The sequence below is a fragment of the Patella vulgata genome, chromosome 7 (genome assembly GCF_932274485.2).
Source record: "Patella vulgata chromosome 7, xgPatVulg1.2, whole genome shotgun sequence".
NCBI lineage: Eukaryota > Metazoa > Mollusca > Gastropoda > Patellidae > Patella > Patella vulgata.
The window spans coordinates 20,672,397-20,700,384 of NC_065885.2; the positions used below are offsets into that span (position 1 = coordinate 20,672,397).

General features: G+C 34.5%; 1 protein-coding gene across 2 annotated transcripts in view; it reads left to right on the forward strand.

Moving 5' to 3' along the window:
• LOC126827960 (adipolin) overlaps nt 1–27,044 on the forward strand; it is a 39,386-nt gene extending 12,342 nt beyond the window's left edge. The window contains exons 2-8 of one of the 2 annotated variants that reach the window (XM_050557541.2): nt 7,775–7,933; nt 8,545–8,656; nt 11,564–11,604; nt 14,836–14,997; nt 22,672–22,874; nt 23,438–23,516; nt 24,022–27,044. In XM_050557541.2, the coding sequence (XP_050413498.1) occupies nt 7,775–7,933; nt 8,545–8,656; nt 11,564–11,604; nt 14,836–14,997; nt 22,672–22,874; nt 23,438–23,516; nt 24,022–24,120 (855 nt within the window). In that variant the 3' untranslated portion in view covers nt 24,121–27,044. The remainder of the gene's footprint in view (nt 1–7,774; nt 7,934–8,544; nt 8,657–11,563; nt 11,605–14,835; nt 14,998–22,671; nt 22,875–23,437; nt 23,517–24,021) is intronic. The other variant, XM_050557542.2, reaches the window with a different exon arrangement.
• Nucleotides 27,045–27,988: the final 944 nt, after the last annotated feature.

Sequence of the window (27,988 nt, forward strand, 5' to 3'; positions counted from 1 at the left end):
GTAAACTATTGTAAGTTTGGTTTCTAGAAATTGCTGGATAAGATAAATATGGCAGTATTACAAATAGTTGTTAAATGTATACAGAAAGTGAAGTACTCGTCACCATAATTAATATGACATGTTTCCATGAGTAGATATTGCGATATATATCTGATACGTTGAGTCTTTGTCGTCACTGGGAAGAAAAGTTATTATTTTTAGAGAATACCCATTTATTTGGTATACAGCCTCGTTACACAGATTAATTAATCTGTAACTACTGTCATTGATGCATAGGTTGGCTTCAACTAATAATAGGCCATTGCAATTAATATAAACGGATTACATGTTTCTAGAACACCTGTTACCACTTCTGATTTGAGGAATCTTGTTGTAAATAGGCTGAAATCGGGTTTAGTGTATTATTTTACTGTACCAGTGACAAGGACGAGCTATTCCAGTGCCAAGTTGACTAGATCATGTCATTAGACCTTGAGCAGAGTCTCGAAAATTAAAAAAAATATTTGATTTTGATTATCGTGAGTATGGCACAGGCGCCATTACTACTCCAGTCTCGTATTACAGGACTTCTGGTGGTACACTATTTCTCCCCTGGTGTGTAGCTACGATTAACAAATAGTCGGTCGAGTGCCCGAATTACAATAAACTTATATTTCGCACCAAGGTTGCGGTGTAGGATTACGATTATATATAAACTAAATATACGTTAATATGACACATTATATGTAAAACTATGTGTTGGAGTCGTCACAATAAACTAGTTACCTGGATTCATGCGTCGATCGTCTGGCCATATGGTCATTTCTGCTGGCTCGACCGAAAGCATTGTGAATTGTGAAATTTCACATGGCACTTCCTTTTTACGATCCAGAGCTGATCATTTGTGTATTACTTATGTATAATCTTCGTTATATATACCATCATTGACTTTCAACTTTCAAGGGATCTTCATCGTGCATTATCCATCTTTGAACATAGAATCTCGATTTCCGCCCCATCAAAGGTACTATATAGATATGTCAGCTGCTTTGGTGTTACAACTGACGTTACGAGAATAGGTTGGGAGCCGTGTTTGTAAATTTATCTTATTCCACTCAGGGAGAATATAAAAACAAATATTGGCAATCGAGCTATTTAAAATAGTTCTGAAAGATGAATGATGACTGGGACCCTTAGACGAGTTTTCAAAATTAACAGGGATTAACTTCTTCCCATATTGCTTAAGATGTCCGGCACAATATTTATAGTATTGTCTGTAAATACGTAGATGTATTATGTTTACGTTCTTATTATGTAGTACATAGGCACTCACATTTACTACGTATACAACATACATCGCATCCACGCCGCCATCGACTGTACTCAGATGACTTTTAACTTTCTAAGATTCTACTCCGCCCTGATTTTTTAACAACAGAAGACGGTTTCATAGAACAATAGATATTCTGGAAGAAGCGATCCTCCCTTTTACCTGACAACATCAACTCACCAATATTTCAACACCAAGCAAACATCTTTAAAAGGAAAAGAAAGTTGTAAAGCTATTGTTTTAATGTCAACAGTACTCGATGGTCTTTCAATACAGACGCAAAAATAAATCCTTATTCTTGTAAAGTGCATTTTGTTACTTTGAAATTTTGTATAGACATTAAAGACAAAAGAAAGACAACAAATAACATTTTCGTTAAAGGAAAAATCTTTTTTTAAGATTAGAAAAAGAAAGTGGTTTGAAAGACCGGCATCTACATACGATATTAGATACGAGAGGTATCATATTAAAAAACGATATCATATTATATGCGAAATTTTCGATTTTAAATAGCGGCATCATATTAGATATAACGAGAGGTAACGGCATATGAGAGATAACGGTGTTATATTAAATGGGAAAGGTAACGGTATCTTATTAGATACGCGGGGTAAAATCATATTAGATACGAGAGGTGAAGATATCATACGATCATAAATACGAGTGGTATCATATCAAATACGAATGGTAATCGAGAGGTTCAGATGCACTCCGAGGTCGAGAACGATAACGATGTGATTCCCTTTTTGCATGCTACGTCAACAGTTCTTGGGGGCTTCCCCCACGGCGGCAGACGAACTCGTTCGTGAAAACTTTTGGATGTAGACACTTGGTATCATATTAAATACGATAAGTAAAGGTATATTAAATACGAAGGTAACGGTATCATGTTAAGTACAGTAGATATGGTATATTAAATAGAAGAGGCAATTGTGTCATGTTAAATACGAGTGTATCATATAAAACAGTATCATATTAAATATGATAGGTAATGGTATATTAAATACGATAGGTAAGGGTATCATGTTAAATACGGTAGATAATAGTATATTAAATAGAAGAGGCAATTGTATCATGTTAAATACGAGGGGTAGCAGTATCATATTAAATACGAGAGGTAACAGTGTCATGTTAAATACGAGGTAACGAAGAGATAACGATATCATCTTGAATACAAGAGATAACGGTGTCATATTAGATGCGAGAGGTAACGGTATCATATTAGATACAAGAGGTGACGGAGAAGTAATGGTATCATTAGTTAAAGGGGTATGATTCGAATCGAATAAAATTTTCACCATCTAATGTTAAGATGTTTTAGGTAAACACAAAACACATCCTTAGCGATGTAGAGACAACGTGTCTTGACTTTAAGAGAAAAATCAGGAAAAAAGTCAAGTTACTTAATAATAGACTGGAGGTCATATAGATAATATCTTTATATCTGTAGGATTTTAAGAAGACTTCAAATAAAAAAAAAGATACCGAAAAAAAACTCCGTGTATAGGATTGGCGTCGTGATACACGCTTTATCTAACTACACGAGCTATCAAGACTTTTATGTCATAATTCATTTCATTAACTGCGTTTTGATGAATATAGGCCTTTTATTATCAACAAGATTATATCTACATTAAAAATTCTTTTTAAAACACTTTCATGTCAAGATACTTAAAAGTTGAGTACCAAAATGCGGTGATATTTCTTAAGAGGGCGTTAAATAAAGCCACTTCTTAATCATACAGGGAGGTCCCGGGTTCATTTTCCTGTGTTGACCGAGAAAGTTCCTCGGATTTTCCGCCGTGGTTTAACCTTGTGTATGCTGCAGGACGGAGACCAAGGTACCGTTTAAACATTTGCGTGCACTTAAAAAAAAAAAGCACTGGCCAGTTGGAATTCGAAATATGAAAAGCAGAATAATATACCATTCGTACACATCTAATCTCGATAATCCCGTATAACTTAATCTCTAATGGATGCTGGGGCGGTACAGTGTTTATAATAAATGTAGATCAAACTTAATTCATTGTTTTTCTGCAGCCCGGATGATACTTAATTACGCACAGTATAGCGCGAGCTTTTGGAATGTGGTGGATGTGGTTTCCACAATTTGTCTTGTCTTAGAAATTTGTTGGTTTAACCAAACACGCTGTTTTAATTGCCTCCCTTTAAAAATGACGCCATAACGCGTCCGCCGTCTAGGCGGCGTCTCGTCACAGCAGGAAATGACGTCAAATTGAATTTTGTCATTCCAGATAATACGAAACATACCTAAGCATGGTCTTTTGAATTCTCAGTTGGTTTTGAGTAGGGTAATTTGTCAATAAGATAAATAAAAGGATAGCTAAGTTGGCGGCTTGAAATACCGCTTCGCGCCATTTGGCATAGACCCCTGGTGGTTTATTAGCTATTTAAGATAGCTCAACTATTTCACTTATCCACTTTATTAGTCGGTTGATGAAGCCTGGTTTACAAGCGATGTTGATAAGAACGAGATTTTAACTGGGCCTAATTCTCCTTGTAACACATACCTGGACTTTTTTACATTAAATACTCGGCTAATTTTACTATAAACTGTGAATAGTGAGACTCGTCACCTATAAATGTACGATTAGGTGAAAATAACAACAAATAATTTGTGACTCAAGTTAATTAGACATGTTCACACATTTGTGATAGTGAAGACGTGTTTATGTTCTTAAAAGGGACGGGTGGGTTCGATTGCAAGTATACAATTATTTAAAGGGGTGAGAACTCACGTTAAAATCTACTGCACCTCTTTCCCAAATCCGCCATTTTCTTTCCCCTTTCAATAGAGACGCTCATCTCATCATAATCCTAAAACTCCATTGGTAGACAGGTTGTTTTGTCCATGATTACTAACTATAGCTTGCTGATTCAAACCTCTTGGTTGTCCAGTGAATAACAGATGTATGTAGGTATTAAGTACAGAATTACATCTAACTTGCAACAGAGTTAACAATAACGATCACAAATCGTAGCCCCTTCTGGCATACTGGAATGGAGATTTGGTCATAAATTATACCTTGATCAAAAAGAAGTTAAGAATTTCATCTGGACGCCATTAGCGTTAACGAATGAGAATTAATTATTAAACGTTTAGGGATATTTCTGGAAACAACTTAGTGGACTGCTTCCATGCAAATTTTATGTAGGTAGTTTTAATCTATTATTGTTAAGGGTGCTTGCAGATAGGTAGAAAGTAAAGAATTCCATCTAACATTGACATTAAAGTCAATCATGGCGCCGCTATATATAAACACTTGTTGATGTATGTATTTTAAATAGAGTTCCTCCACTTGTCTTCAAAGAAACGCGTTATAGCCTATTCACCTTTATTGGACGCCCGAGACTACCATTTCCTTGCATTCTTAATTCACTCTCTAGAACCTACTAGACTTTTACCTTGAATAAAATACCTATCAAGGGTAAACAAATATTAAAGGGGCTCGACCTCTCGGATATAGGAAAAACAAAGTATTGAATGCGGTGATCTGATATGTTGCCTGGGATAGTGGTGAGACAATCTCTATATGATTTAATTTCTGTTTGGAAGAACTAAGCGAAAGTTGGTTTGTTACTGTTTTTATGGTTTCATTTGTTTGGCTTACTGTACATGTGTCGACTGAAGGAGAGAAATGGCGTTTTACGTCCACTCAACAAAACCTAGGTCAGTTCGGGACTAAGTTATGACTAACAGCTTGTGCTAGGGGGCTTAGCAGTCTTTGGAAACCAGAGGCGGAGGACTCAAAGAAAACCCACGAGGTTGGGTAGCCACATCCAACCTTGGGACCGAAACCACACCCGTTAAGTCAATGACATACCTTATGGTCAAATGCGCTCACGTTAGACCACTCGACCCTACGCAGTCCCGCTCAGATATGTCCCTTATTTCGAATTCCAAATATCAAGGGTTTTTTTATGTACACGCCAAAGTATAGATGGAACCCCGGATTTTGGTCCCACCCGAACGACTAGACTGTTTGTGCCAGACCCCCGTCCTGCGACACTGACAAGGGGAGACCACCCTTGAAAATCCAGGAGCACGGGATCGAACCCGTCGCTTGTAAGCCAGCGCCATACTCACTGAACCACCGTGGCCCATAATCTGTTTTGATTTTGTTGGATTCGCCAACTGGACTTCGTATTTAGATCACTTGGCCACCCAACTCCACAATTTACATTTTCACTTTCAATTGTTACCTACAAAAGACCTATACTGTAGGTCGAGGACTTCGACCGCCCACCACTTGCTAAAATGTGATATTTTAATATTGTTTGAAACAAATTTTAATTTACTAGTAACCCGCTTGACATTTGTAAATTCTTTAAAAGTTGACGGTTTTTAAAGTTTATGACATTTTCCTTTCTATAATTAAAGTATCCCCTAGAAGGGACAAAGAGAAAGACTGACTTTAGAATAAAATATCTTTTGTTTATTTTGGCGGTTGTTTGTTGCCTCGGCAAGGAGATAAAAAAATTGTACAATCTTAAATCCCAGCCGATACTATAATCGAACATGTCCAAAATTCAACAAAGGACAACTGTCCGGTTGGAAAAATTGTCGCCATTTTTTTAAATATAGTAGAAATAGTTCTTGTCACTGATAATCTGCTGAGCTAAACTCTGATATCTCGTCAATAAAATGCTTTATTTGATGGGGCCTTAAGCCAATGCAAATATTGGAATAAAGCGTTCTAAATTTGGTCTTTATTGATATTCCGTGTACCTATAATTATCGATATAAAGATATTTCTGAGCGACTCTTTTATATTAACAGCAGTAAAACGATATTAAATCGGTGAATACATTGCCTTAACACAAATTTATTAACATAATCACTAAGCGTATGGTTTTATTTAGCTTAAAGGCGATATTGAAATATTAAGAAGTACCATTAATTTACAGGCGCATACATGTAGGTGGCGAAGGGTAATACCTTTTTAAAGCTTGGAGATCGAAGTCGGATTAAAATTATACCCAGAATTCGTTCCGCTTACTTTCGGTGATTTACTTCATTTCATCTTAATCTGAAGGTGTTTCTTTTCAGACATGTTCAGTAATACATCAACTGCAGACAAGCCTACTATTTCAATGCAAAGATTATAATAATTATGTACTGTCCTAAAATAATCAGTGGTCCGGGGTTACGATCTATCCAACTGCTTCGGCTTCTGAAATCCAAGTTCTGTCATTTTTATACGCCCACAATTAACGTGGATATATACTGTAATCACCCATTTCCGTCGTCGGTCTTTACGTCAACAATTTTTGTTGTTACCACTCTTTATAAACTTGTATGAGGAATTGGCTGGCATAGAAGAAAATGACAGAATTATGTGACAATAGAAACTTAATGGCCATAACATAAGTTATAATTGATCGATTTAGATATTGTTTCGACCAAAATGTTTTGAAATAAAAGAACCTTTGGTTGCTTATGGTCGTAAAGACTTCATTAACTTGACATGTTGCATCTTTAATAAACTATGTAACAGCTCATCTTTGTATGAAAAAAAAGAGTTTCTTGGTCGTAAGTCTGAATTTAAAGACATACAAGATTGCTCCTGAAGAGGTTCATCGATTTGTGTTGTAAGTTTTATAGCCCGTCTTGATTTACTGGAATCTGTTTCTAACTGATAACATATCACAGATCGTATAGTAGTCAGATCATTATAAAATATTTCCTTCAGTGGTTCCTTATTGACAGACAGGCTACAGTAATACATCATACCCATGATAACATTCACTTCTCACTACCGCCAATTCGTCCTTAAACGATTCCCCGATAAAATGTATCATTCAATCAACAATCAAAAAGTAATTAATTCTATTCTTATAAATTATACAATTATTGTGGGGGTTTGAAAATCAGAATGTGCTCTTATTTCTGTTTCGTTTTTATGTTGATAACTTTTATCCTACAGTACAATCTAATGATACCCTGTACGTGTTTATCTTCAACCGACTCATAGCCAATTACGAGGGGCTTGGATAAGAATAGTATTAACCAATCACAATCTTGTAATCATGACTTTCGAATAGAACAGAAAAGTAATAGGAATATACACATAGTTACATCTCTATAAAATGCAGACTAGACAAATATTTAAATAGAAAAAATAAAGATCTATTCAGGCTGTGTTATGTACGAGAATTCGATGAGTTTATAAATAGACCATTGGTCGATGTCTTGGTGTGATTGGAAGTTCAGCATTTTTATTGGCTGTTCACGGTACACAAATACGAACATGACACGGTAATAAAACGGTTCAGATGTTAAGATAAACTTGAGTCCTGTAAATTGGAAAACAACATAGATAGGACACTTAGATACACATTTCCAAGATAAACTTTAATTTAAATGCTCTAAGCAAATAATTGTATTTTGGATTTGTGTATTACCGCCATCTTATTAATTGTAATGTTTTAACTTTGTTCCAGGAATCGGTAACGAGGCCCTCCATGGATCCCAAAGGTAGCTGGTTTCAGTTCGTTCGACATTCAGATAGAGACAACAGACGTAATTCACGTAAAAAGTGCAAGAACAAGGGACGATCTCTGGCGGGCTCTAAGGTAACGCGGGGTAATTTTGATACTAAGGTAACTTTGACATATAAATATAGTAAGGGTGTTTGCTACTAACACATAACAATACAATGTAGTCCAATTAAACTTAACTGGCAACAACGTTTCAAAAGTACGATGGGTTTCCTATTTCGTAATGTTCGCCTCAAAGATAAAATGAAGAGAATTTGATTTTAACATGAACAGAAACAAGTGGTAAGACCAGAATTGTCCTTCACTTTAAAAGTTTCTTTCAACAAAATTTGCCCAAATATTTGTTTATTCTAATTTTTCAAAAGGGGGTAGAAAAAGATGAACAAGTTAGATTTTATTTCATCTTAGAGAATTCCAAAATTAATTGGAACTTTCTAGAAACTACACTAAATTAAAGAGACGGACGGAATCAGAGCTAACAATTGTTTTGACATACCAAAAACTCCAACAAAACTGACCAATTACCATCGCCATTGTTAAACTTGGGTACACCGTATCTGGTGATGTTGATGACGTCACTATTCTTGAACAGCAACACCTAAAATTATATCTAAAAATATATGATACATCTTCTTTTATATTGTTACTTATATAAAGTACGATTGTACAGCGAGATTTTTTTTAAAACATTGACAGTTGTTTTTCTATTTCAGCGCACACAATCAGGTCCACCGGGACCCCCGGGTCCACCAGGACCCCCGGGACCAGCAGGTGCTGCCATAACCAAAGAAGAATTAATGAAAGAATTTAGAGAAATGGTTAAAGGTAGGTGTTTATTTAATCACCGGCTTTCGCTTTTTATCAGTGTAGGATTTCGTACCGCATTTACCCAGAACGCCCATCGCATTTGGTCTACTTTGACCAATAGGTTCATTGGATTTTATTCGTGACTACCAGAATCGATTCTTGTGTAATACATTTGTCTTAGTGGATAGCGATTTGGACTGACTGTAGGTCCATATCTTAAAGGGACTAAATCTCTAATTATTGGGACCTAGAAATTGACACAAATGAGTCGCAACGCAAATAATAATGTGATATGAATGTATATAAACTGATTTACATTCAATCCTTTCTGTTTATACTCTAATTTCAAATCAGTTATGTTCGGTGAAATACGTCAGGAGTCTCAATCAAATGGCAACCTCTAGCGTCTGGTCATTCCAGTCAACGCCGAAAGTATTTATTGTGCATGCCCTTCAGATAAGAATCTGCTGGCGTCACCGTTTGACATGACTTGTGGAATATTTCTAGCCTCATTCTTTGAGTCCCTTGTTACAAATGCTGCTGAAACATATTATCGTAAACGATTCGTGTACCAATGGTAAAATGTTTATTTTATCTTAAATATTGGATATTAGAAGCCCGTCTTTTCCCAGTAACATCACAATATCAATGTTGATTTAAATTGACAAATAATTCATGTTTTCAATGTCGAAGTCTTTGGATGCTATGGAGTTAGAGACTTGGCTACTTTAAATTAGATAGTAGCAAAGATCGTGCTGTTGGTAGGGTATGTTATGCGCAGTGAACATGGATAGCGATTTTTGTTATATGGTATATTTCTGTATTCAGTGAGACGCGTAGATGCAACTACATGAAGTTGTTGGCTTAAAGCAGTTAATGAATCTGTTGTTTACCTTTTGTTTATCGGTTGAACTCTGTGTGAAATGGCGATCTGATTATTTTATCACACAACTTGTCTAAAAGAATTTGTCTGGTTTGTTAATAAAACTCTCGTCTTCATTATCTGTATACTATAATTATAGAGAAACAACTATGGTAAATCCTATCTATCAGTATAATGGACATAATTCGGACATGAAGTATTCTTGTCGACAGCCCGATTTTGGTAACTTTTATTCGGACACTGGGATTTCCTGACAATGGAAACCTAACGTCCTGATTATGTGGAATAGTTATGTCAACATCCCCATCCAACCTACCCCCAGTGCAATATAAATCCTTGTGGGGTTTAAACTTTAATTCAATCTTTAAGATACCATAACATTATGACAATCCTCGATTTGATTGTGATCTCGACCTTGAAACCACTGAACACTTTTTACTCTACTGTCCAAAGTACACACTCCAGCGTAATAATACCATTCATTTATTACCAATGTATTTTAAAATATTACTTGCCTACTCTATGATAATGCCGAACTATCTCCAGACGTTATTTTTAATACTGTTTACAAATATATTAAACATACAAAACGTTTTACTCCGCAAATTACAACCTTGGGGTGAGGAATTTATTTTTTTTTTTTTTTTTTTAAATATTTTTTCATTTATTTTTTTTATTTTTTATTTATTTATTTTTTATTTTATTTATTTATTCCAAATTACTTATCTACTTATTTGTACCATAACTAAAATAATGTAATTAGTTTTTGTCTGTATCATATATTATTTGAAATTGTTCATATATTATACACCCAAACTAGAAGGAAGCAGTTTTTGTGTCCTATTTTTTATGCATTTATATAGCATAATACTCTCGAAATAAATACTGTTTAAACCAATCTTCGTTACATGAATCACTGCTCATTAATATTTTATTTTGAAATAATGGATTTTGTAAGTTTTCATGCATACACTTCAATTAAGAATAAAATCAAAGAAATACATGGCTAAGCTCTTAATGCAAACTATAATAGAATTTGGCATGGTAGATTAGATACCATCCCGACCTTGATGTTCATGGATATAAATGGGTTATCTTTCAGTCGTTAACAGACGTTTACAAGAGAATACAAAATGACGGCGTAAAATCAATTTACGTTATATAAATTGCAGATTGCCATAGCATACTTCGGATCAATATACTCTTTGATTTTTGTCATTGACTGTGGAGTCTGGAAGTCTTTATTTGGAATATTAGACCTTTAATGGCCCGTATCTTTGGAGGTGTTATAGGCCATCGCTATTAATTTATAGAAAACTAAAACATACCTCGTTTCATCAATAATATAATCGTAGTCATATATAAACAAAAAAAAACCCTCGCAATTATAAAAGCGTGCGTTCTGTATGCATCCTGATAGTGTGTGTTGGCCTTTAGTCTATTGAAAGGTATATATAAGATAAAGATAAGGTAACAGTGTAATTATAGGTGATAGCTTATTAACCTTTTAATGTTAAACAGACAGAAATACCTTTAAATAACTACCCCCGCTGAGTACTAGTCGTTTCGTCTTCAAAATGTTAAAGTGGGTGTGTGGTGATATTTGGTTTCATTCAATTGTTATACATTCTGAAAATATTTAACAATTTTAAAAAGGCATAAAGTATAACATTCTAATTATAATGGAAACTGCAATTTGTTAAAACCTTTTTTGCCCCTGGGATAGATTGGTCATAACAGGTCAACTGAACACAAATGTCTTATAGATGTTCTTAGACTACAGTCTGTACAAAATAACAACGGAAAAGAAAGAAAAAAAACCTATGGTCTAATTCTAAGAGTATACAATGCGGATTTTAGTACTTTCTTTTTGATTGGGGCTATGAAAAGATCACTAAAACCGTTTTCTGTTCTAACTCGTTTCTTTATACTGGTATGTGTTGAAATAGAGTACTGTGGCGTTCAATGTGTCTTTTAACAATAGACCTGTTCTGTTTCATATATGCACGTATATTAATAAGTGACATTATTTTGTTTTATAGACGCAGCTGAGAAGAGAGCCAATGAACTGTTAATAGAAAGGGTAAGTTTGTCTATCGCGAGGTGAACATAGAATATCTTCAAAGATAAATTTATATGGACAATCTTGCTGTGACAAAGAAACTTTTCAAATAGCCGCTAATGCACACTGAACTAAACATTTGACAGTGACAAAGATGTGTATGGTAATGAAAGTTGGTCTAAATTTGTCATAGGAATTAAGCATGCCATCGGACAGACACTTAACCAATCTTCATCGGCAGTGGCATCTCTGCCTGCTTTTTTGATTAAGGGTTCTTTTACAGGCAAGACAACGTTATAAATTTTTCTCATATTTCACAGGATCATTCATACGTTTTAGTGATAGATGGCGCCACTTTTCACAGAATCTTGATTTTAAGAAAAATGAAACCTCGTGGCGAATGAATCAATGAAAGAGTGAAATAGTTTTATTCGACATAAAGAGAGTATTGAGTTGTAATTGAGTTGATATCATCATGGCGTATCTAGTTAACAGTAGGAGTTATTCATGCCATGTGTTGTAGTAAGCTGTTTTACAAGAAAATATTTAAAGTGAGACGACTGAATTAAATAAATGACTAATCCCAACTGTCCCCGCTTCGTCGATTTTAAAACGCAGTTTAGCTTAAAACAAAGAACAAAAAAAAGTTTTCATTTAACATTACATCAATAAATGTTCTTTCAAATATGAGACGTATCTATAGACTCACAAACGGCAACCAAAATATAGGAAATCAATGGGGTTAACGTAATGACAGCCAAATACTTCGACCTTTGTGAGACTAACAACGGTTGTTTTTATTTACTATTGTCACTTATGTAATGTGTGGTCTAGGATTTACCCGGACAACTATATTTAGGTCGATTCTTCATTAGATTCCAGTGATATTTCGCTTGCGCTACAAATTTAGTCTCAAAGTTTTTGCCTCGTCAAAACGATTAGCTCGAAATGAAATGAAATGAAATGGGGTTTAACGTCCTACTGTTCTGCTCCTAAACTGGGCTAATGAAGACAGGCTTACACCATACAGTGTTTTTCGTCCCATCTGAACGACTAGACAGCTGTCCTTGTCAGGCCCTCCGTCCTGCATCACTGACAAGGGGAAACCACGCCTGAAAATCTGGATGAACTTTCTCGGCCAATGCAGGGATCGAACACCCGACCTCCAGGCTAGCGAGCCAGCGTCTTACCCACTTAGCCACGTGATCCCCCCGATTAGCTCGAGGTCAACGAATTGAATCTATATGACTGATAATGGCCACATGGAGTCCCGCGTTAGGGTTGTAAGAATTCGAAGAACAGAAAGCAAGAAGGACTTCTTTATAAGTATGGTATTATTTTAACAAGTTTCATGTCAAAATATAAAGTAATAAGTATCAATGTCGTTTTATTTTAAATACAACTTCATAGCACATATTAGATCGTAAATCTAGGAAGCCCAATCCATATTGGACCGCGCAGTTGCTAAGATCAGTCTGCACTTTCCTTGTACTCAAACTTAAGAAATACTTTGAAGATTCTTGTGCATTATATGGGTCACTCCCTTTAAAGACGATCAGATCATTGGGCTGTTTAATTACATCTTTATGGTCGTTGATTTTCTGATCAGTGGAATATTTTGGCGGTAAATGACCGAAACACAGACAGTTGGCGCCAAAACTGCCGTCTGTTTGGCCCAGAGCTTAGTCCTGACATTGAAGAGATAAATTTGTACATCGATTCGATCTGTGTGTTTGTGGAAATAATCTGCTCGAGTCACGTATCATAATCATTACCCAGGCTTTCAACGCTTCACAAAATTCGTTAACAACAGATCTTTACATGTAGTCTCATACAACCAGCATAATCCTTGGTAATGGACCTAATTAACTCGCCTCATTTAAACACGAGAAGAAAGAAGATGCCATTTAAAACGCCACTTTCTTTAACAAGATTGATTTTTAAAACTCTGATTATAAATTTATTCATTTGCTATTCAAATCACATTCTGAATTACTTGTTCCATGTAGTCAACTTTTTTCTCCTAATATTATGTAGAAATTTTTAAACTTTCAATAACTTTGTTACTACAGACAGAATTGATGAACTATTGCCAGATTACAGGCGGCTTTTATTTACCAAGAATATTACATTTTTGATTTCTTTCAGCAGGTCGGGTGGGGGTGGGGGTGTGTGGCCGATTGGTTAGCGCGTGCGCACTGTATCATAAGGCCTGTCATTGAGTCAGCTGGCGTGGTTTCGATTCCCCGGCTGTACGTGACAAGGAGTAGGGACAACTGTCCAACCTCGTGGTTTTTCTCCGGGTCCTCCGATTTCCTCCCACTGCTAAATACCCCTACGAGCAAGCGAATTATTGATATAGAGTTGAACCATTCTCTTTTCCCCTCTCTCACTCTCAGCCTGGTTTCGTAGTTTATCCCCTGTTAAATGTAGGCGACATTTCGTGTTCATTCCTCTAAAATGTTATTTTGTCCATGTCAGAGCGAGTCAGAATTATGATTAGTGAATGGGAAGTAAATATAAATGCAGTTTAGGTAAAAAAAAAAAAGAGTAAATAATCATTGTTATATTTCATTTATTATTTTCATACAAGCCAGATCATTCTTTTTACACAATATGGCCCACAAAATTTAATAATTCATCCAATTTTGTAACTCACACAATGTTATAACACATTAGATGTAGCATGTTAGTATGTCATCAGAAGTAATGATACAAACATCAATTACAAATTTTAGTAAGTCAACATGAAATAATAACATTACTTCAAGTAAATATTTTAGTATGTCAGCCTGAAATATCGATACTTCTTCTATCTATTACGCATGTTTATAGTGTAGTATACTTTTAACGATATATTTTAGTAATGTCAACGGGAAATAATGACACTATTTTCAATTACATATTTTAGTATGTTGACATGAAATAATGAGACTACCTTCAATTGCATATTTTACTTTATCAACAGGAAATAATTATACTGCATCAATTACACATTTTAGTATGTCAGCAGAGATGGCAACAGTAATACTAATTTCAATTGCTGCTTATTTTAGTAATGTCAAAAGGAAATGGTGATACTATACTTTCGATTATATATTTTAGAATGTAAGTGGGAAGTAATGATACTAACGCAGTTAAATATTGTGTACAGGAAATGTTGATACTACTTTCGGTTGCATATTTCATCTTTCAGAACGCTTTTGAAATTTTAGTAAAACTTTAAGCTTTAAATTGTTAATTTTCTTACAGTGCGATGCCTGTAATTCTATATTAAATGGAACTTATGTTATACCACCGGAAATGGATGAAATGTTCCTGGTTCCCAGAGTAACAGTGGCATTCCATGTGCGTCTGCGCAGTAATATCGTGGTGGCCAGACGAACATTTATGGAATTGAAAAAATTCCACCAGGTAATGTGTGTTTATTGTTTTAAATAATGAACAGGTGTCAAGGAATAATTGATTAAAAGATTTGAACGAATACCGACGGTATTGTCGATTCCTGGACATTATTTCATTAAGTGTTAATAAAAACATCGTCTCAGACACCATAAGACATCATTTTCCCAGCCAAAACACAGAATTAAAGTTAAGATGATATGAAATAACCCACACCATTTGCGCCATAACAAAACAATTTAAATTAAATAAGTCTACTGTCTGTTAAACAATTACTTTTAATTAGTATTAGTTATCAGATCTAGATGTAATATTGTTCGTCATTGTGGGTGGTCGTTTGTAGACCAACCTGTATTTCAACATTCTGAAAATTGAACTAAATTAACCCTTTTCCAGAAAGAAAAACCTGTATATTTTTGATAATATTTGAGTTGTACATGACGATTTATAAGTATATTTTAACCTTTAATACAGGAGCACAATCAACCAAGTTTTATTATTATCACAATCCAGTGTTTATATTAATATTTGAGGACAGTCTTTGGTGGCATATGTGGATGTGGACCACTAATTCTAACGGTATCATTTCTAAATATCATACCCTCAGCTGTGTTCAGTTGAAGTAACCTAGGAATATAGGCAATGTTTCACCAAATGTACACATAGTTACATGTTTGTAAATGTGGTAGAGCTGTGTCGGAGAATGTCACATTTACATGTGTGGAAGACAATGTGTGCTGTGTCCGATGGAACACTAATCTTTGATTTGGTTCATTTGCATCGTGCAGATACACAACTAATCTCTGTCGTCATATACTATTTAAAGGGTCACGTTAGGTTTATGGGTCTATATTTTGTCTTTCTTTTGGAAATTTATAAATTAAAATTTGCAACCGAATGTGTAACTCGAAGAAACGGCGATTTCCTTAAGGTCAAAGAAAATATATTATTTTACAGATTTGTTAGGTAATTATTTTACGTGTACATCAAAGTGCAAAACATGGCCTTGTATCTTAATCATCCACGGTAATAAAAGTCAAGCTAGGCTGCTGATGTGGCGAATAAGTCTTCTTCCAATCAGTACTATCATTAAAATATGTTCATCTTAATTAATATCAAATTAACGGTCTTAAAGAGCAGTTCTCTCAGCAGGAAAATTACTATTTCCTCCAATATGCTATCTGAACCGGCGTGTTCTTTTTTCTTGGTGCTTATGTAATTAAGCTGATTTACACGGCTGTTTACACAATATCTAGAAAAGTTACAATCAAACATATATTACAACATTAATATGACTTTTTTTATCAAGTAATTAATGTATTAATGTTTTATGGTACAAAAATGTAACTAGAATGAAACTGACACTAGAATGACGTTCAGTCTGATTAAAATACAGATCTATATTTCGTTTCGTTTTTTTTATACTTTCGATGACCTACACCTACACTTCCTCCACGGGTGTGGTGACGACAAGTAAAACGAAATTTTGAACAATAAAAAGCAAAACGAAATAAGATCTTTGTTTCAATCAGATTGAATGACGTTAAAACGATAATGACATTAGAATTGTTTGGTTACTTTCATTCATTTATTTTTTTTGACGGATATTGTCATAAAAATTAAACGGAACATCTGCTTTTAATCAAATTGCATTAGAATTAAAATGGCGTTAAAATGAAAATAACTCAAATAACGATATTGTAAAGAACACTACAACAACAAAGATAGTCAAACACAAGAGTCACTGAGCTGAAATATAAAAACAATTCTTAGAGAGTAAAACAACTTGGTTCCATCTGGTGAAATACAAGTTATAAAATCTTGAAGACAGGTGGACAAACTATGTCATCTGGTAGCAATAGAACAACACAGCGACTCAACTGTCACCGATTAGACGTCACGCTTTCTACCATCTTTAATGTGCTTTCCGTCAAACACTGAACTCCGATAACTAAGAACAGGTCTTGTTTCAAAGATAGAATAATAGAAATTTATTGACTTCATAAATTGTAAATTATTTCAAGGAAACGGTACGAGACGAACCTTTAAACCCCCCACTAAATTGGAAACATATTCCATATAATGTATAGTCATATTGAGCTTTTTTTTTTCAAACAAATTAAAGAACATCGATCTATTATTTTTATATTCTTTAAATTGATAATGTCCTGTTATAACCCATTCAAATTAAATTAACAATTATATGAATTATTTATTTGCAAGTAAATTTGAGGCTTTGCTCCAAACAAATGTAAAGTTGATACCTCTTGTACTAATTTTTGAAAATACCAGGGAAAATAATATCTAATAGAGTATGATTTTAATAAAGGGAAGTGGCGAACGCAAAAGGAAAACACGAGTTATCCTTCAATATAAGTGACGAGTGATAACAGATACAAGGGCGAATTTCTGCTCACTAATAATTCCTTCGAAGACCAAAAGTTGCTATGTGAGGCTGTGGGAAGATATCTGATAATTCAACAAAGTAATTGAATGTCACTCAATAAGGGAAAACGAGAAAAATAGACATAGTCCGTACATTCCCTTGTTATTATTCATTCTGTACTTAATAAAACCATGGTATTGTACGGACTTTTTCTATTTTTATCGTTTTCTCTTATTTAGTGACAGTCAATTATTCTTTAAATTGTCAGATATCCCCCCACAGTCTCATAACTTTTAGTCTTCGAAGGAATTATTAGTGAACAGAAATTCGCCTGTGTATTTGTTGTCACTCGTCATTTCAGTTAGTTCCTTTTGCGTTCGTCACATCCCTTTCTTGAAATCTTCATAACGCATATATCCTACCAATGATCTCTGTGTTAAAATTATAATTGGAACGGGTTTAACCAGTTCTATCACATATGTGATAATGATAACAAAAGTGTAGTAAGCATCCGCAAAAGAAAAAAAAACAAAACAAAAAACAAACACGGAACGGATTTTAAGTAGATACCTGGTATCACTTCCATTGTGAGACTTTTCTTTTGAGATGAGCCTACTTGCTCTCGAATTTTGACTACTGGTTAGCATCGATTGTGCTTGGTTTTAATGTTATCCTCTTATGAATTGCTTACATCTCGAGATGACCTATCCTGTGTTGACGAGACATTAAATCCTGTTCAATCCCATTACTATTATTAGTTCAGAACTAGTGCCACGAAGGTCGAGTAATATCTCGTAATAATGAGATAAATATGGCTTCACATTGTTCAAAGGCTAAAAACAATCGTCGACGATATATTAATACCATATTGTTTGAACAGAGATTTTCTCCTTCAATAATAGGCACACTATGATTCTATTTACTCTACAAAGAAAATAGAAGAACTAATTGAATAGGTTATTTAATAGATTCGTGATCTGTAAATACAAGTTGAGTAAACATATAATAAAGTACACAATAAATATGGAAGGCATATATTTGTTTTTCTCAACACAAAGAAAATTACTTTCAAAGAGTCTGTTGTTGATTTTGCAATTTTGGAATCTTGAGGAAATAAAAAAAAAGGAACCATTTGAAGTCTTTTGTATCTACGCTGTAGATATAATGTGAACACACACAAATATAAAGGAATGGCGTGTGTTTGTTTTCTGAAAATAAAGATCGTCAAAATGATTTTGCAATTTTAGAATATCTAGCAAATAAAAAGAACTAAATAGGCGACATTTTAATGGTTGAAATCAAAGTAATTGTAAACATGGAATTATTAGATTATTTATTTATTCTTAATGCGAAAGAAATGTAATTGGTTATTAAGGAATGGTGTGTTTTTCCCCTTAGGTATCAAATTAAATAACTGAAAATAAAAATGTACATTTGATGAAAACAAAATAATAAATGAAATGGCGTATCAAAGTTTAAATTTTAAAGCACATTATTTTTTTTCTTTAATATTTACTGTATGCAATTCAATGAGAGAATTTTACCTGGGCAGCGGCATTTGCACTCACACGTCCTCGAATTCAAAGTGTGACGGGCCCTTGTATGCACACTCCTCAAGCTATTCCTTTAAACTATGTCAACCCACCAGATCTTGCCTTTGACGAACGAGACCCAGCTTTGAAAAAAACAAGTCCAGAGCTGAAATATTCTGTATATTATTCCTATAATTAATTGTGATTACATCCAAATTACAATAGATGAATCATACAGTCAGTGTTATAAAAAGAGTGAATTCATAATCTATAATATAATGGTTTTAGTTTCGTGTCGACTTATCATTATTAAATAGAGTAAATTTCGTCTTTGATATAACCATCAAAAATGAAGAAAGCCAGATCATCCGATTGTAAGATAATTAATTTTGAAACAATCAGCGGGGAATGTCGAGTTCAAATAAAAAAGATTTCTGATCAAACAGAAAGACAAGAAACAGAGGATAATACAATAATTAACGTTAATATAATTCTGTGATGCGAAAATATCTCCTGGCGTTTACAATTTATGATTGAGACTTCAAAAATCTCCAACGCCCAGAAAAGTCAAATAACCTATTCTAAACATTTTAGTCCAACATTCATATTTGATATACATAAAATCACCTTGAATGCACAGGCACTTGAAGGGATTAAAATAAAACTTCTTACTACTGCTTGACTATATAGTCAAGCAGTAGTAAGAAGTTTTATTTTAAATAGTCAAGCAGTAGTAAGAAGTTTTATTTTAATCCCTTCAAATAAAACTTCTTACTACTGCTTGACTATATATTATACTATATATTATACTATAATATATAGTCAAGCAGTTTTATTTTAATCCCTTCAAGTGCCTGTGCTTGAATGTTACCTAATTTGTAGCATAACATTGCCATCACATTTTAATGTTTGGCCGGGTAGATAGAATTTGTCAAAATGAAAATGTATATTCTATAGTGAATGTTGTATTTTACCTTGATCAGCGATTACAAATTAGTTAACAACTTAAGAAAAGGGGTTTATGGAGAATGAAACCGTTTTAATGCGCGCCAATAAATAGTAGAATGTTCGATTGACTTGTATCTAAGTCTTAAATGCTCTCTGAAAATTGTCCGAGGCCCGAATTCCTTTAATTGGGCTACTTCAGTTTGTGGTTATCTTGGAGAGACTAAGGCCCGTTTTCCATGTACGCGTTTTCGCGGTGTTTCTGTCGGGTAGGCTACATAGAAACGGTCCCATTACATTTGCATTAGACCGACTTTTTATACGGCGAAAACACGTACATAGAAAACGGGCCTAAGGTTATTTTGAATTTAATATTATTCAAAATTAATTACATTCATTTTCTTGGTGTGAGTGATGATGCTTAAAATCAGCTTACTTTGTCGTCTGAACGCAGTGGTGGGACAAATAAACCAGATTGCTGTCTTCGACGTGGTCTTTTTCCAAAAAACGATATTTATCAACATAAAACCTTTTGATTGTATTTGTGTATTTATGAAGTAATATATTATCCGCAACTTCAAGAGACGTTTTGAATTACAGTGGAGATTGTTCAATTCTCGTTAAGTGTACTATTATATCAGTGATTCGGCCATCATGTCTCTCTTCATTATACTAAGTAAACCAATTCACTTCTTACAACAACCGATAGGAACTCCAGCACGTGCGTTCAAGAATATGGAATGGATGCCAGGATGCAGTACGAAACGACCCGAGCGCCATCTGGTGTGTATGAAGGAAAAGACCTGAGCAATTAACTCGTGTGGAGTAGAGCCTGTCTTCCAACTATTCGTTTATTTAACAAACATCGCCAGTCGAATACCGATTGAATACGGGCCATGTTTTTCATAGTAGGACTAATGAGAGAGGCATGACCTCCTCCCACCTGACCCCCCACACGCATAACAACTGCAATAACGAACTAAACTTGAATAACACCACCCCAAAGTATACCCGAACATCACAGGAATATGTCAAGATTCCAGAATGTTTGGGGAAAAGGTGCGGAAATTCTGGCGTTTCTGAGAAATATAGAAAAAATAAATCAAGCGCTATAAACGATTTTTGTTTAATATGTTTTAATACATTTTTCATATCTAATTATTTAGTAATTACATTCTTGGACGGGTTTACCGGAAGTGTGTTTAGCATTTGGTTAAAGTTAACCGGAAGTTCGTGATTCGTTTTGAGTGCGAAACAAGCCAATGGTCATTTTACATTTCTTTATTAAAGGAGTATGAACCAGTCGAAATATTATAAACACATATACACACCTATGAAAAACGTGACTTTAAAAATAAGGTTATGTGTATCTCTAAATTACCAGGAATATTATTTGCTGCCATTTCTGAACAAACATACGGATTGCCAGGAAATCACGCTGGTTCATCACAAGGGCGTGCTACAAATCTATCACAACTCTTGTAACTATTGCACATACGATTATTAAACAAAACTGTGCAACCTGAAGAGTAACCATCCGATAACCAATGGGATTTTTTCTAGAACGGACAGGTGTTTTTTGTTTTTTTTATGGGGGGGGGGGGGGGTATTCCGTTCATTGGGTTAACAACTAAGTGCCTTTGACCTTGATTACACAACCAATCACATGTTTCGATAATCAAAACTCGGAATTTTCTGTTTCATGGGATTTGATTGGCAGATTGAACTGGGGTCGATCAATCACCATTACGGAACACACCCCGTAAAGGAATGTATTTTAGGTCAAGTGAACAACGAAAAAAAAGGGTACGAAATGCTGGTATAATATTAATTACACACGTGATATAGAACCACATTTAAGGTGTTAGCAGGGCAAGGGTTAGGGGCCCTAAAGCTGTGGGAAGTACGTGTAAGTAAACTAATTACTTTGTTTAAAAGTATGGTAATTAAGGCAAAAGAAACGTCATATCAGATAAAGTCGGTCGATTAGTCTGGTATTGAATTAATTTTCACACCAATCCCTTCAGACCTGGTGGACCTCCTTATTTATACTGCAGTTTGTTAGGGTCTGTGTGGGGTTTGGATGGCCGAATAGTAAACGCGTGTGCGCTGTATCATAAAGTCTGGCAATGAGTCAACTGGTCTGGTTTGGATTCGCCGGTTGTACGTGACCAGGAGAAAGGTCGCCTTTTCAACCTCGTGGGTTTTCTTCCGGTCCTCCGGTTCCCTCCCACTGCTAAAGAGCCCTACTAGCAATCGAATTATTGAAATAAAATTGAACCATATGTTGGTCCCGAAATGACCTAGATTGTGTCGAGTTAACGTTAAACTCGCTCTCTCTCTCTCTCCCTCACTCCCCCTCTCTTTCTTTCTCTCTCTGTGTGTTTGTCTCTCTCTCATTAGGGTCTGTCTAGATTATAGTGTATAAAAAACCAATAAACCTGTATTAAGAGGTTAGATCTATTTGATAAAGCCAACTTCAAGTTTGGTCAAAGGTCACGAGATGTAAACAGGGCTAGCGCTAATCTCAACACTAACCCTAACCCTGGACCTAGCCTTAATGCTTGCCCTAATCCCTACAATCTCGCCAACAATCTCGTGTCCTAACCTTATTTACATCTCAGCGACCTTGACGAAAATTGAGCTGGCCTTAACAAATAGATTTAGCCTGTTTTAAGGTTAGAAAAACTGAAATTTAGACGTTCATTTTTCGAAGTCAAATGCATGTTTGTATTTGTGACGTACAAGGATGAAAAACGCCGTAGGCTTTTTTCTTATTGATTTGAAAACATTTTGAATAGCTGTATTGTTTTATATTTTCAGCCATTTGGAGATGGTGCTTTCCATCGTGGTGGCGTATTTAACTCACGTGACGGTCGTTTTGTGGCGCCACGTGATGCTCTATACCAGTTCTCGGCTAATTTACATATTCAAGTGAGGAAGAAGGGGCGTAGCGGGAAGAGATTGAGGAAGAGAGATAATATTAAAGTCTTCATCTGTATTGATTCATTATGCCAGAAAAATACGTAAGTTGCAGTCTGATGAAATCATAAAATAATTTCGTTTCGTTTCTCTGAAAAATTGGTTTCCAACCACGTTTGCTTTTTGACTAATCAAATTGTGTATATTGGTATAAAGGGCCGCGTATTACGGTGAATTATAGGAACGTGTACCTGAATGTTTTAGTAATTTATGTCCGGCTTACAATTTTGAGTACTTTTGTCAATTTTCGGTAAATATGGTCTCCACATTCAAAACAGCTAGTATTAAAGAGATTAAAGGCACGTCTTCATTTACTGCATCATACATATATTATATAACGGGTTTATTATAAGAGTATTCTATTTTATTGTCTGTTGTATTTGTAGATCATTAGAACATAATTATAACGGATTTATTGTATTTTTAGATCATTAGTACATATAACGGGTATTGTATTTATATATAATAATATTATATTTTGTTTTATTTATAGATCATTAGAAAATATAACGGATTTATATATCATGATATTGTATTTTGTTTTATATATAGGTCATTAGAACATAACGGGTTTATTATAATTATATAATGATATTTTATATTATAGATCATTAGAACATATAACGGGTTTAGATGCCAACAGTAAGATCTTTACATCAAGTATCACGGGTTTACTTCAACTCAAGGCAAGTATTATAATATTGATACATTCAATCAGTTTAACGTACCCTTTACACAAAATAGATCATTTCGGGACTAACATATTGTACAATTATACTTCAATAATTAGCTTGCGCGTAAAAGAGGTCTTCCGTTTTTGTTTTCAGCTTTGTGTGGTGGCTATGTATCTCAGGTGATAATTGGCTATAATCGCTAGCCTTAAAAACCCAAGCGTTCAGCAGAATTTCTTTTAAGGTGGTGTAGTACTATAGTAATAGAGCAAGTGCAGAACTGAATAGGAATTAATAGTTTGGAAGCCACTGTGGCATAAAGATAATGTTTTAGGTATACCTAGTGTAATGGATTGTGTTTTCGGGCATTGACAAAGCAAGCCAAGAATCGAATTTAGATTAGTAAACAAACATGCTTCCGTTTATTCTTTTATAAACCGATTAACTCAATTCAACACGATTATTTGTATCAAAGAAGTTTAGTCCTTTTTTTATTAACTGGCATACTTCTTCATTTCAGACTGGGCAGTATGTGTCAGTGTATATCGACAATTCATCGGGAATAACAGTCCGGGTACAGAGCGGTTCCGACTTCTCTGGTATCTTGTTCGGTGTATAGAACATCGTCTTTGGTCATCAAAAAATTGGTGACTGGGGAACTGGTAAAATGTGAATTATTTTGACTCTCGGTTTCGGACTGATCATTGTTTCTGTGAATGTTGTGACAACCTAGTTTTATAATTGTGTCGCAAAGTATCTCGAAAGAATACAATGGAAGACTTCGTGAGATTTTTGTGTTTCCTAGAACCTGGAAGAATAATGATATCGCGAGACTTGATGAGTAATTGGTGTAGACTTCAGATCAGAAATTGGATGTCTATAATACCTAAAAAGACGAAGATGTAACTACCTCTGAATTCCACGTGAACAAAACGCGGGTAGATAATAGTGAATCACAGACCACAGTGAGGTGTCCGGGATAACATACCTCCAACAGGAAAATGTCTTGTACCTCGTGGGTTAATGAGAAATTTTGTTTCATAATTATAATGTAATGTTTGGATGAAATGCCTTACACAGGGCCGACTCCTATTGCTAGTACTCTACCTGCAATTAACAAATTGAAACTATCTAAAAGACATATCTTGTTGTCTAACTATATAAATTTAGTGTGTATTTTAGAAGGAATCGCCATTTTGGGGATCTATTGATATTGCCAAGTGATTATTTCATACCAGTTTTGTTGTAAATCTGTATGTTTTAATAAGTGTACACAACTGTCCTAAAAGTATAACAAAACATCTGTGTTCTGTGTAGCCTTTCGTTTTATTACTATATATTATCATCACAATATTTTGATGATATTCATATAATTAGATAGAAATGAAACAGTACGAATTTATATGTTGTAATTATACCGTGTCATTATATTATTTTCAAATATTAATGGTATTGTTATGGTCATTTTAAATTATACAACTGTCCATTGGTGGTAACTATATCGTAGTATTACATCAAATTTCTAGAACTGTTCTTGGCTATAATGATGTATAACATAACTAGAATTGTAAACAGTCCATTGTAATGCTGTAGTAGAGGTATATAAATTTTCTGGTAATTATATAATAGTAGGGCTATAATTATAATAAAGTTCCTGGAAATTTGTAGGTATTTTAAAATAGCAATTACATGGCAGTACTCTAATTATAAAATTATTTATGGCTATTATATAGTAGCGCTATTTTATAAAACTGTTATGGCACATACTGTAATATTATACAACAGTTTATGGTAACTCTGTATTAGTGGTATGATTATAAAATAATCCATGGCGTTTTCTATAATTATAAAAGAGGTTATGGTAACTATTATTATAGTAGTGGTATAATTATAAAATAGTTGATGGTGATTTCTATAATTATAAAACAGTCCATGGTATTTATTTAGTAATAAAATAGTTCACAGTAGTTATCACAGTGCTATGATTATAAAATAGTTGTTGGTGAGTTCTATAATTATAAAATAGTTGATGGTGAGTTCTATTATTATAAAGCAGTTTATGGTAATTACATAATAGTGTTATGATTATAAAACTGTTCATGGTAATTACATATTGTAAATGTAATAATGATTTAGCGTTATTGAACATATAAAATAGTTCCTGGTAAGTACAATAGTTATATATAAATAGCAACTGGCTATATCAGATAGTAAAAGCCCTGAGAACTGTATCCCGTTTTTCACTTTCAAAAGAAATAGACAAATGAATATCCAGCTAACCATTTTGTAGTTGGGCGATGAACCAATTTAGAGAATAATATGTCTCAGTTGCTGGGGATTCTAAATTTGTGTTTGATAATAATGTGGTTAGTTTTTTTTTCAAACCAGCTTGTCATAGACTGGAATCCTTTAATGTTATAAACAGTATGGTTGTGCATTTGAATGTTTTGAACAAAAAATGCCTGAATTAAAAATCAACTAACACCCTGTTTCTTATAGAAGGCAAAGGCTAAGTTAGAGGGGCGCAATGACGAGCTTTTGCGCCATCTTAAGTTTTTGCGCACCCTGTCAAGTGGCAAAAACTCACGCGGTTTAAATGCGATTTTCAATATTATAATCATAAATCATAATGCTCAACTCGTGTCAAACATATACCGTGAATCAGATATGCTACAAATCAACTCTAACATGTTCGACACAGCCCAATATTACCAGGCGACACTGGGAGGGGTCGACCCCGCCACCCCTTCTCCGCATTCACATATAAATATTGTTTTTTGGACCCGGACAGGATCTTGTTCCTCATGCAAAATCATGGGTCATCAGGCCCCTGATAGAAGGTCATGTTATTCAAATTTCCATGAATTATATATAAATCTTCTTATTGAAAAAAAAAGTTAGGCTACTGTTATGATATAGGTCGTAGCTTATTCTCTTCTAATAGTGTATACTGTATAAATTTTAAGTGAGCCAAACATTCTACTGTCGCAGTCTAGGCGTGTTTTAAAGGGGGATAACCTTTTCGTTTCTGTAGATGTGCTATTGTCTATTTAAATTAGTAATACTTCTTCTGAAGTTTTAAAGGGGGGTAACTTTACTATTCATCTCGATATGAATTGGATATATTTGAACATCACTTGAGAATTTTCCATTACTGTAACCTTTTCACTTCTGCAGATGCGCTAGTATCTATTTAAATTCGTAGCCTAATACATGAGTTGAAGTCGTACAGGGATGTAACTTTTCTTTTATTACTAATCTTGATAATTTGAACATCACGTGAGATAACTAATTCTCAATATTTTTTATAAATGATATATTTGTTTGTTTGCATAGCACTTGAATTAAATAGTGATATATTTAAGATAATTCTATACGCCCAGTAGTTGTTAATTCTCAACTGTTAGGCCAAGTTGACGTTTTACGCGATATAGCTTATCAACTAGCATAGGTTGTATTATTCTCTATATTAATTAATGGCTCTTGTATTTGTATATCACGTAATGTTTGTACATGTAATGTGTACAGTTGACAATAAATTAATTTACCGAATTTACAATTGTTAGATAATATATTTTGTTTAATTACCAATGAAGGTGGTGGGGACGGGGAATTTCCCGGTCCCGGGTAGGCAACCCGTTGACTTGTGGAGAAGGACTTTTGACATTTTACAATGCTGGTTCCCACAAGTGCGCCGGCTAATGGAGCTAAGATGTGGTGGCCACCTTCAATAGAAGGCTTGATCTCACTGTAACTCCGTACATGTTATCAAGGCCTTCACGTAATACTCAGCTTGTGGGCCTATCAGATTACTCGATCATCGCAAATACAAGGTCTCCGCTTTCCAGCTAAAATGTCTACCTGTGATAATCGAGTGGCAAATTTCAAAGTGTCAAGATTTCCGTGGCGGTCGCTATCAATGACGTCTATACTATAGTATAGCCGTCATTGGTCGCTATAGTTGAGTTGATTGTCTTTGTGTCATGTCACAACTTCTGATTGGACGCTGCCATTCACGTGTCTGTAATCCAGCGACGTCCAGTTGTAAAACTCACAATCGTTGTTTCAGGAACATGCGATATGGCTAGCTTGGAACGAAAAGTCATTCGAAGAGAGCGGTCGGTGTGGGGGAATGAGCGGGGGATTATTAACAAAGCCTAAGCCACACGGACAAAGCTGGTAGTAAGCCTACGTCAGGTGGAAAATATGGATCACATTTCAAACTGTTCATTATGCGTTTTTGTAATCAGTGCTAAATACATGATATATGTATATGTATAAATACATGATATGTGTGTGCGTATAACTACGTGATTTTATAAATACATGATATGTGTATGCGTGTAGATGTATAAATACATGATGGTGTATAAATACATAATATGTGTATGCGTATAGATACATGATATATGTATGCATGTAAATACATGATAACATGTATGCGTATAAATACATGAAAGGTGTATAAATACATGAAAGGTGTATAA